A 12,426-nucleotide genomic window follows, 5' to 3' on the forward strand; every position below is an offset into this window, starting at 1 on the left:
GGATTCTAAGCTCCCACTAATCTTTTTTATGTGGGTGCTCAAGCCCTGCAGCACCCACAGAGTCGGCACCTATGATTCAGTGACACTGATGGTCACATTTTACACAGGTCTATGCAATTCTAAATACACACACATATACATGCAATATTCTGTAATAGAAAATATACACCCCAATATATATAGATATTTTAATACATGTCATATGACATGAAACATAATAGTCAAGTATTTATTTGGGGATTTATATAATTATCTACTTCTCTATTTTCTTTTAATAACACTGCTATAATGTTCTTATTGTAGGTTAGAGATCTGAAACAATGGGTGACTGGAGCTTTCTGGGGAGACTGTTAGAGAATGCACAAGAGCACTCCACGGTTATTGGCAAAGTTTGGCTGACGGTACTGTTTATCTTCAGGATCCTGGTGCTGGGGGCTGCTGCTGAGGAAGTTTGGGGAGATGAACAGTCGGACTTTACATGCAACACACAGCAACCTGGTTGCGAAAACGTCTGCTATGACAAAGCCTTCCCTATTTCCCACATCCGCTTCTGGGTGCTGCAGATCATCTTTGTCTCTACACCAACCCTCATCTACCTGGGCCATGTGCTGCACATTGTGCGCATGGAGGAGAAGAAGAAAGAGGAAGAGTTAAAAAAGAAGGGAAGCAGCAGGGACAGCAACCACCAGGGGGGAGCAGCAGCAGCAGGTGGCCGAGGGGGTATCAACAATAGCAGCACCAATAAGGAGCCACCCCCAAAGAAGGAGAAGCCACCAATCCTTGATGAGCGGGGTAAAATACGCATCAGTGGTGCCTTGCTCCGCACCTATGTCTTCAATATCATTTTCAAAACTCTGTTTGAGATAGGCTTCATTGTGGGCCAGTATTTCCTGTATGGCTTTGAGCTGAAGCCACTCTACCGTTGCAGCCGCTGGCCTTGCCCGAACATTGTGGACTGCTTCATTTCACGGCCCACTGAGAAGACCATTTTCATTATCTTCATGCTGGTGGTGGCATGTGTCTCACTGCTGCTCAACATGCTTGAGATATACCACCTTGGATGGAAGAAGCTTAAGCAAGGCGTGACCAACCAATACCACTCTGATCCAATCCCCATTGCACCAGCTACCATTGCGAGGGACTCCAAACCTGTTACTCTGCCTCTGCCATCTCCGGCAGTGTTCCCTAGTGTCACGCCTGCTCTCCCGGATTCCCGTGCCATCACTCCACTGCTCTCTTCATGGACTGTGCCACCTTACTATGCTGAAGCCACTGCTAGGGCACAGCCAGCCACCACAACTTCCCTGGCTGGCTACCCCGGGGCTCCTTCATTCTCTGAGGAGCGACACAATACTGCCACTCCCATTCCAACCTCCACTCCAATCCCAGCTCTATCCCCCATCCCAACACCTATGCAAGCCATCACCCCCTACTTCAATGGCAGCAGCCAGGCCTTAGCTGCCGAGCAGAACTGGACCAATCTGGCAGTCGAGCTGCAGAGGAAGCCACCAGCCTCCAGCTCAGCTGCCTCCTCTCCCCCCAGCAGTATCAGACAACAATCTCCAAAGCAAGAGTTGGCCAATGAGCAACCACTGCCATCACCACCTCTTTTGCCATGTGTAGCAGCAGTCAATAGCAGCAGCAGCACCAGCCTGAGCAGAGGAAGCAGCAGCAAGTGGGATGTAGAAGGTGAAGAGGAGGCCACAAATGAGTGGCCAGTGTCAGCTGCCTCCACTACAGTAGAAATGCATGAGCCGCCTCTGCTCATAGACACACGGCGCTTAAGCAGGGCTAGTAAGTCAAGCAGCAGTAGAGCCAGGTCAGATGACTTAGCTGTGTAGCATGGTCCTTAGCACTGGGAGAAGCAAATGATGAAAGCAAAGTGTGATGGGGAGCTGCATGAGGCTGAGGCCATGCCCCAGCACAGGGGGTGAGGGAGGCTGGGGTTCCAAACTTTGAAGCTTGCTGTTCTTGCACTCTGTGAGTTGTAGTGAGGATAAATATCTACATTTTCTAGTAGGTCAGGGGTGGCCAAAGTGCAGCCCGTGGACCAAGGGACCAATCCCCCTGTCATTGACATCAATGACAGACACCCCAATGGCAGCCATATGGAGGGCTTGCACAGATGACAGGTAGTGGCACTGGCAGTTGTGGCAGCCAGCCATGTGCCTTCATATGGAAGCTCTTCCAAGAACAATGTTAATACTCTTAGCCCTCACCTTCACTCTCACTCCTTCTTATAAGCACTTCATGAGCAGAGGCCTTAACTTCTTTCCTTCCTCTGAAACCCCATGCAGACCTGTTTAACCACCTCCTTGAAAATGAGGATGGCATATTGCCTGCTGGCACCTATCATCTCTGTGGACCAACCTGCCATATTAAACATCAGGGTGACAACAGTCTCTTCCATTTAATGCGAAGTAGGGCAGCCTGTGCACTCATGGCAAATTGCCAGGACGACCCTGTTGGGTGGGCAAAGTTTGGATAACCCCTGTAGTAGCTTTGATCATTCTGAGCTTCATCTTTGTATTATTATAATAATTTTTTTACTCTTGACCCATAAGGAAATGTCCAGTTTGACCTTCTGTCCGGTGTTTGCCAACTGCGACCACACAATGTTTTTAAACCCATGTATTCCTTTGAATATGTTTGGTTATATTTTGAGATGACTTCTGAAATTGCTTAGAGGAGGACAGGAAACTAAACCACACACCTCATAAAATATTACACAGAATAATTGTAATCCAGAAAGAGTATGGTTTCAGTACACTGTGACCCCTTATGTTTCTCATAAACAAAACAATAGGTTAAAGTAGGGTACTGCATTTTAGACTGTTAGATACAGGGTTTTATCAGCTTAAGGTAGTTGTAAAAATGCTTAATAGAAGTAAAACTAGAGTGCATATCTTTGAAGTATTTGAGCAATTTTAGAATAAATTTTAATTTGTAATTTTAAATTACTTGACAGTGTACTTATACATCTTAGTTTGATCTTTGATCTCACAGGAATAATTAAGGGGAAACCAAAGTAAAGTCCAAAGCAATATTGTTCCCTGCTATGTTCTTTAAGTGATTAGCCCTGTCCTACAACAATCTGTAATGTCTTACAAACCAATAAACAGCAGACACAGAATATATTGTACTGCAAAAAAAGGTGACTAAAATATCATGGCAACATTTTAGGGGCCTCGAGGCCTATTCTGTTTCCACAGAAGTCAATGGCAGAATTCCTATTGACTTCCACAGAAGCAGGATTGGGCCCTCTCATCTTGAAGTCGTTATTCAATCAAAACTCCATTGGAAGTCAAATGAAGTTTTGGGTGCAACAAGGAATGTAGGATTGGGCCCATTTCCCTTAAAACAGTGAAGAAAAGTGATGGGTATTATTCTAAGGAGTCAGTTTTCCTTAAAAGAGACTCAATCTTTCATTCCCATTGTAACAAATACTCTCACATAAGTCAGTCCGAAGTTTGAACTCCTGATAAAGTTGGAGAGAGACTTGAGTGTACAAAATGCAGAATCAGACCCAACTTTTGTTCTTGTGGATGAAAAGATCATTTCAGTTAGTTGAAGTCCAGCACTATTTCTCTGGCTGCCATAAAACTGAACTTGTATTTAGCTGTGACATTCTGAGTACCTGTCCCAGACCTGAAGAAGAGCTCTGTGTAAGCTCTTTTTCACCAACCTTAGTTGGTCCAGTAAAACATATTACCTCACCCCCCTTGTCTCTCTAATGTTCTGGGACCAACATGCTACAACAACACTGCAAACGTAAAGCTGAACTGCCATAATTAAAATAGTGTAGCTAAGTTCACTTAAATAACCTTTACATGTTCAAAGTGTGTTGGCCTGGTCATGTAGTGCTTACTTAGGGAACTGGTCTCAACTTTGCCTATGTAGCTAAAGACTACAAGTGCAACTGATAATATATATTTTCCTAAATGTGTTGATTTTATTAAACAATTAACAATATTTCCCATCAATACAGACTAAAATGTTATACTTTTAATATTTCCTGAACAGACTCAAAATTATTTCTGAATAACCATGGAGCAGGGTTTGGGTTCTGTCTTGAGACCCTTATACAAGTTGTCTCATTGACTTCAGTTGACCTACGTGTGTGAGAAAGGGTTGTGGGATGCAGCTCTGGTCTGCTAATAGTCTTGGGGCGGACACTGCATATGTAATAAAGTCAATATGCATTTGTTAATATGCTGATTAACAAGTAAAACCAGATAGCAACTATTTAGTAGTCGAGTTTAAGAAATCCTCTCATGAGCTGTTTTAAGACATTAAAAACAGACAAACATACAAGCTAAAAGAATTGTGCTCTCAGCTACACCCATGCAACACCACTGAAACTAGCACAAAGTCACTAAGGTTATATTAAATGTACATAAGGATAGAATTTAGCCCTCAAAATTTTTAGATCTACTAACATAGGAGTTTCTGAATGTCAGGTCATTATATTGCTGAAGTAACAATGCGCATCTCTGTATTTTAATAACTTATTAGAGAACTGCATCAAAATTCATAGGACCAAATTCTGCTTTCATTTACACTAATGTAAAGAGTAAGTATCTCCAGCTGTATATTGATATAACAAAGGCCTTGGGTCAAAAAGGCATTTTGAGTACATGCTTTGCTGGAGCAGGGCCATAGAGCAGAATAAGACCCCTTGTTACATATTGTCACTACTCCTGCAATCCTTACTCAGGCAAAAACCCCATGGAGTGAGCCCATACTATATATAAAAATCTAAGAGGAGAGATTGTTATAACTTGCTTAAAACCAACTGATATTTAATCTACCATTTTCAGATTAACATGTGTGCCCAGAATTCAAAGAGTTTTGTGGTATGTGGCATTTTCAGGTATAGTAAAGACTGGACTGCTGTCCTTTCACAAGACCCATTTATTTCAGTTATACAGGGTAGGTGTGGGGAAGGAGAATTGCAACTCTAACCGTGCTCCCTGGGAGAAACCTGATCTAATAGTCTCCAGACCAGATCAACAATAGTTTGAAAAAATAGATAAAACAAAGCAAAGCTACAACTCACAGGTGTTTTTAACACTGGCTTCTTTAAGTTCTACCAAAACAACTGTAAAAGCTCAAGCTTCTTGGTTAACTACACTTTAATTTAGAGTGTTATAAACTGTTTCTTAATTTCAGTCATGACAACTGATCTTGCAGAGGCAAAACTTCAATTGATTTCAGTGAACATTTTGTCTCTTTGAAGGCTGCAGGATCAGAAGGGGAAAACAAATTTTGTTGAAAATATCATTGGTGGGGCAAATACTGAGAGCTTTACTCAGTCTTTACTCATGAAAATTGCCATTTAAATCAACGGGAGTCTACTAAGTAAAGAATATGAAATAAACTCAGGATTTGTCCTGGTATGCATAATATTTTAACATGCTTTTTGGGCCTGATCCAAAGCCCACTGAAGTCAATGGAAAGATTTCCATTAAGTTCAGTGAGCTTTGGATAACACCCCATAATGCTATTGGATCTGATTCCTGCACTTCTTACTTAGGCAAATCTCCTGTTGAAGTTATAGAGTTTTCCTTAAGTAAGGAGCACTGATATAAGGTATAGGGGATAGGATAGTTAAGGGTTTTTTCAGAACGTGGAAAGTGATTAGTTTGTGCCAAAAGGTATACATTTAAATCTTGAAAACATTTGTTTGAAGAATATGTTTTTGAATAAAAATTAAAAGATTCAATTTATATTTTAAATTAACTGTTCTCTAAAACTGCTGTAAACACCAAGAAGTAACAAATGTTGTGAAATGGAACTGCATCTGTGGATGGAAATATTTGTAAGATTTCCAGATAATTTTGTCTGCCATACTTTGTTTCATTTATCTCAAAAGTGAAAATGGTAGCAGATGTTACTGTAGATGGACCTGATACTGCAGCCCTTACTCAAGCCTCAGTCCTGGAAATTTTACACATCTATTTAACTTTAAGTAGGTATGTAGATCATTGTAGGATTGGAACACGGATAAGGGCTACAGAATTGCGATTGATGTCATTTTAAAGTTGAAGGAAGTACTCATCTTCACTGTGTGGATAGATGGGTGGTGGGAAGGATGATTACAGGTGATATTTAAAATTTAAAAGATAAAAGGAAATGCTAAAATATGCAAAAGATAAAAACAGAAAATGTCACTCTTTGAACAAGTTACCAGGTATATAATGTTCTATTTTCTGCAGTAATTTGGACTTTGACATTTATTTCCCTCCCTCAAAAAACACCTCTAGATTTCATTAGTATATTTTTCACAATATTTTCACAACTGCATGTGTAGCAAAAATACAGACATTTTATAAAATTTATTAGCACATAAATACATTGGTTTTTGGCCATCAGAATATTTATATTGTTTTCTGTAGCTGGGCCTGTACAGTTAGTGCAGCTATCTGTTAATACCAAAGAAATGAAGCATAGATGATTTATAACCTCACAGTTCTTTTCTTTACATTTTGATTCAGTGAAAACAGTCTGATAGAACTTCCTGGTAACTCACCCTTAATTAAATTTTGAATATTCTTGGTATGAAAATCTAACTCATGATTTTTCATAAAGAAAAAGAAAAAAGTGATCTTTAAAATACTGAGCTTTCCCAGCATTGGTCTATAGCTTCTTGCAAACATGTTACAGGCAATGAAAAGACAATATGGGCCAAACCCACCTCTGGTGTTACAGTAGAAGTCAACTGGTATGCAAAGATTAAGTTAATGGCCCTATCCCAGGGAATAATTTGGCCCAATATGTTTGGCATCCAGTAAAGGCACTCATCACTAATTAAGTGCACTCATATACTGTAATGCTTCATATTATTTTTTTGTCTGAATACCTAAAGGATCAGTAAAAAATTAAAACAATCCTTTAAAAAATAATATTTCAGTCTTTTTTCCAGTTAGGTCTGGGGTGAGTTGCTCAGCTGGTATAAATTGTCATAGTTCTATTGACCTTAATTAAGCTATGGCAGTTTACACAAGCTGAGTATCTAGACCCTTGTTTTTTATTTATTAAATTCCTTAGTAGAGCTGAATTAAACAGGCTGTTCTTTCCCCCAGCTAAATGCATTTGTTTTATTTTACTCTGATTTTCCTTTCAAAATGTGTGTTCTGTTTGTAACTTTGGTTTCCTAAAGTTTACATTAAATTTTTGATTTCAGAATTGTACATTTGGACTGAATACACTGTTTTGGAAGTTTACATTGGTATAATACAAATTAAAGCAATAACCCTGCCAATTTGTTAATCTTAAAATGAAATGTCTTAATATAAACATAGAACTCTTCAGTTGTAAGGCAATACCATTAAAAAGAATTCATTTCATATTGGGAATTCTTACCGGTAATCTACACTATCAGTTTCCTACATAGGTTTAAAGTACAGGAGCTTGCTATATGGTATACAGGGAACACACTGTTATAGAAAAAAAATAAACTTTTCATCATGAACTGAATTATCACAGAATGAAATGTATGTTTTACTATTGTCTGTTTACTTTGTGTATGTGTTTAGGATGTTTAATGGCAAAAATTAGCAGTGACATCCGTTCTCTGTGTCAGAAATTGACAGTATGGCTTGAAGTTCCACACAAAACAATACTTGTGGCAAAACACTGCACTGTTACATTGTGGAGGATGTTGTAAAAGGTAAATGTTTTGTTTTCCAGATAAAAACAAGGGTATGGTCCTGCAAAAACCCTCTCGTGAGTGATCTTTATTCACGCAAGTAGTAGTGTAGAAGGCAACGAGATTATTTGCTTAAGTAAAAAAATACTCATGTGACAAGTAACTTGCAGGCTTGGGCCCTACATTTGTTTTAATATGCTAAGCTAATTTCTGAGGTTTCAGCCCTTAAAAAGATATGGAACAAATGTGGACATATTTTAAGATGCAGAATATATTCCTATTTCCAGTTTTCTCACACTTAAAAGGTTGTGTTGCATAAGAAAGCTTACTCAGAGGTTTCTTGTTGCTGAAAGGCTATATGTCTTTTACATTACAGAACCTCACAACAAAAGAAGGTTTCTGGAAAGTCAGGGACTTTTAATAACGTTAAAAGCAGCAAACTGTTTCAAGTGGTGTCTTTGAAGAAGTGCCTTATGTACTCAATTCTGTAAGAATAACTTGATGTAAATGTCAATTTACCTCAAATGTTTACAAAACTGTTACTAAATAAACTTTTTGTACCATAAGAGCGTCCCTTTTAGATTAAATTTACAGTGATGTGTAGATCACTAAAAATATTAAAATGCAAAGGGACCAAACTAAATCAGATAACTTCCATTGTTCAGTTAATCCACTTTCTTTTAACATTCAGTCTTATTCAGCTGACTGAATAAGATCTGTCTGAAAATTGAAGGCCTAATCCTGCAAACTATCTACATGCAGCTCTCCCACTGACTTCAAAGGAAGTTCTCATTGCAGAGGGGAAGCTAGGGATTCAATCCTGATCTTACTGCAGTCTAGGGTCACCAGATAGCAAATGTGAAAAATCAGGACAGGGGGTAGGGGGTAATAGGAGCCCATATTAAAAAAAAGCCTGAAATATCGGGACTGTCCCTATAAAATTAGGACATCTGGTCACCCTACTGCAGTCAGAGGCAGTTTTCCCATTGACTTAAGTGGGTTCAGGATTTCACCCTAGATTTTGACTGTGACACACGAGTCACAATTCCTCCCATACTTTATCTTTGCTCCTGGGAGTAGTAAGCTATGGGTAGCCATCCTCATCCTTCCCAGCTACTTTAAATGGGGAGTGCAGCCAAGTCTCTGCCCATTTCCTGCTCATTCCCATCCTCTCTGCAGACAGCAAGTAGGCCTGCTTAGGCCTATGTGCTCATATGCAAGGTCCCAATAGTTCAAGGAAAGGGAAGGGCATTTTATTCTCTGTGTGAAAGAGTAATCTCAGTCACAGTGTAAGTAATGTAATCCAGGCATGTATTTAAAACATGGTGTTTTAGAAGCAAATTATCCAAGTGGTGCTTTTTCCTGAGCAGCAGTAAATCAAGTTTCCAGAAGAACAACTTTCAAAAGAGTAGCAAAATGGGGGAGAGTGACAGCTGTTAGAAAAGTTAGAGAGTTCGCTTAGTTTTAGTTTTAGTTTTTTTCCCTATCAATTTATATGGGGTAAAAGGTCCAAATTCTGCTTGCCTGAATCAAATAACCTGTCCCATTGATTTTAGTAAGACAATTCACATGAATAAGATGGGATGAATTTAGTCCAAAGTATCATTTACATGACTGAAAGAATGCCTAGCCTATTGGTATTCCTAAAGTCACTGAGTTGCTTCTTTACTTAAATGCCAAACATACCTGCTTTTTGAAGACTAAGCAGCTGATCCTGCAATCTTTACTAAAACAATACTCACAGGAGAAATCCCATAAGGTCTACAATGAGACTATTCGTGTTAGCAGAAGGGTTTGTAGGCCTTATGCTCTAATTTCTATTTAAAATATAGATTCATATGGGCACCCAGCATCTTATATTAGCCTGCATTTGTACAAACACACCAATGTCAGTGGCATGAGATATACATGTGGCTACAAGCCCCACTGAAAAGCAAGCTGAATCCACATTCTGGTGTGTAACTACTTGTGCCTGTGAAAGACTCCAGCAGCAGGGAGAGAGCAGCTCCTCACTACTGGAGCCTTTGACTACTGGGAGGAAAACCTCGGGCAGAGGGAAGGCAGTGGAGAAATGCCTCTGCCAGAGTCTTTCCTAGCTGTGGGGAAAAGCTCCAGCAGTAGAGAACTGGTGGAGACTTTCCCTCTTGTCTCCCCACTGCTGGAGTCTTTCCCCGGGTTGAGGAAGTGCTCCAGTCTTTCCCCACTGCCTCCTCCCTGCCAGAGCCTTTCCTCACTGCTGCAGTCTTTTCCGGTAGTTTGGGAAGTTCCAGCAGCAGAGAGGAAGCAGGAAACTACAATGCTGGAAATATCAGTATAGATAGGGAGCCATGGCTTGGGCAAGTAGAGCGCATGTAGGGTACATACTCACATATAACCCATACCCTCCAGGCCTGTCTTTCCTCTACTTGCTTAAGTCATGCCTCACCTGCTACAGGACTTCTTATGCCCGTGCTGGGGGAGTTACAAGGGTCTGTACATTATACACTCCCAAAAACAGCATGCAGTGTAGATGAACCCTTACAAGTTAGTTGCTTGAGCAATTTGAACAAGACCAAAGGACAGTGAGTGGAGGAGGAGCAACTCTGTCTTGCCTATCCTGACTAAAGCAACAATGTAATAATGCATCATACATAGCATGAATTTCTGGACCTTCAGTTTGTTCATCTTTGAGGTTAATTAGTTCTCCAGGATTTTTCCTGGGAAGGAGGTTGAGTGAATAGTTGGGGTATTAGGACATTCTTGATCTTGCTGGAGAATGTTTAACACTTATCCGTGCAAAGGTACACTTTCAACAGGTCAAAATAAATACATTTTTTAAATGTTGCCCTTAAAGAAGTCAATATGAAGGGAATTAAAAATGGGTGAGGGAAAGTGATCTTAGACCTTGTCCTGTATTTTGCCTTCTGATCCATGCACAGCCCATAGATGCAGAAAGTATATTGGGTATAACTGAAACCAACATTTACAGAGACATTAACCAGGACTCTTCAAAAGTTGTAGATTTTTTTTTTTTTTTAATTTAGGCCAAGTATACACGAGAAACTTTTGCAGGTATAGATGTTATTTAGAGGTGTAGATTTTTTTTAAAAATGACACTCCTATATCAGCAGGCTCCTTAGTTTAGATGCAGTTATACCAGCGGTCAGCAACCTCTGGCACACGGCTTGCCAGGGTAAGCACCCTGGTGGGCAGGGCCAGTTTGTTTAGCTGTCGACATGACAGGTTAGGCGGATCGCAGCTCCCACTGGCTGCAGTTCACCGTCTCAGGCCAATGGGGGTGGCGGGAAGCCCTGGCCAGCACATCCCTCACGTGCACCGCTTCCTGCCGCCCCCATTGGCCTGGGACAGCGAACCGTGGCCAGTGGGAGCCACAGTCCGCCAGACCTGCTGACGCGGCAGGTAAACAAAGTGGCCTGGCCCGCCATGGTGCTTACCCTGGTGAGCCACGTGCCAGAGGGTACCAGTCACTGAGTTATACCAGTGTAAAAGTGTTTCTGCTAGGATAGCTTATTTTGCTTAGGGAACCCTTTATAAATTGTACAGGCAAAAGCACTCTTTTGCTGATATAAAAGAGTCTGCACTAAGAGGTTTTGCTAGTCTGTCAAACCTTTTCTAGTGTAAACCATTTTCTCTTAGGCCAGGTCATCCTGGCCTGGATAGAGAAAAGAAATTGATGTTATGTTTATGTTCCCTCTTCCACTCTCAGATACCAAGGTAGTACTTTTTTTTTTTTTTTAACTCACCTCAGGGCGCCTTCACACATAGGTTTCTAGCACGTTTTGCAGCCTTGAGTGTTTGGAGTAAAGATATCTTCCATGAGAAATAGTGCAGACTAAGACTAAAATTATGCACTCAGACGTGGAGTCTTGAGGAAGGAGGGTTCCAATGAAGGCCAACTTGTTTTCTGAATAGATTATTTAGTCAACCCAGGAACTACAGTCTTGCAAGGCTTGACTAGCTTGAAGATTATGGGGATTGAAACCTTATCTAGATGAGGTGTCAAGCTGTACTAAAACAAATCTCGTGTGGTCCAAGAGTTATTTAATTTTAAAACATGCTCCTGTTTACTATTCACTAACTTTTTACACCATATTGCTTTGTATAGGATTCACTTTACCCATCACTGAAATACAGCCACTTCAGCTGTGAACCGTAGCACTTGGTTAGCCAGGGCACAATACCACACAGTCATCTAGAAGAGGAGATGAATACTACTGTAGCTAACAAAAAGTAACAGGAGAATTTTAGAGAGGCAAAATGTAAATTACACAAATTAGAATTTGGAAGAAGCCTGGGACTGACACCCATCCACTTGTAACAAGTGATGCGATCAATCTTTAATGATAAAATTAACTGAAAATAAATGGCCTCAGCAAGCCTTCTTTTTAAAGCCCCAATAAAGTAAAACATATGTTTAACTTTAAGCACAATCGTTCCATTGAAGTCTAGTACAGCTTAAATATAAAAACTTCATTACCACTCTACACCTTAAAGTAAGGTTTGAACTCTAATTTTTAAAAAACTCTCATTCTGGGTTTCCATCTTTATTGGCTCTCAGTGATTTTTATACTTATATGCCAAGACCAGAAAGGACCAATGTAATAATCTAGTCTGACCTTATGGATAATACAGGCCAGAGACCACCCCAAAATAGTTCTTAGCACATATCTTTTAGAAAGTATCAGAGGGGTAGCCGTGTTTGTTGCTTTTTACAGATCCAGACTATGAGTCCTGTGGCACCTTAAAGACTAACAGATGTATTGGAGCATAAGCTT

At 40.2% G+C, this 12,426-nt stretch overlaps 1 protein-coding gene across 1 annotated transcript; it reads left to right on the forward strand.

The window, feature by feature from the left end:
• Nucleotides 1–309: 309 nt before the first annotated feature.
• Nucleotides 310–1,843, forward strand: GJA3 (gap junction protein alpha 3). Its single transcript, XM_032782655.2, has one exon. The coding sequence runs from the start codon at nucleotides 321–323 to the stop codon at nucleotides 1,839–1,841; it is 1,521 nt and encodes a 506-aa protein (XP_032638546.1). The 5' UTR covers nucleotides 310–320; the 3' UTR covers nucleotides 1,842–1,843.
• The last annotated feature ends 10,583 nt before the right edge of the window (nucleotides 1,844–12,426 follow it).

This window comes from Chelonoidis abingdonii, chromosome 1 (assembly GCF_003597395.2).
Source record: "Chelonoidis abingdonii isolate Lonesome George chromosome 1, CheloAbing_2.0, whole genome shotgun sequence".
NCBI lineage: Eukaryota > Metazoa > Chordata > Testudines > Testudinidae > Chelonoidis > Chelonoidis abingdonii.

Excerpts from the sequence above, each read along its gene's own strand:
- GJA3 (XM_032782655.2), top strand. The coding sequence starts at position 321 with ATGGGTGACTGGAGCTTTCTGGGGAGACTGTTAGAGAATGCACAAGAG.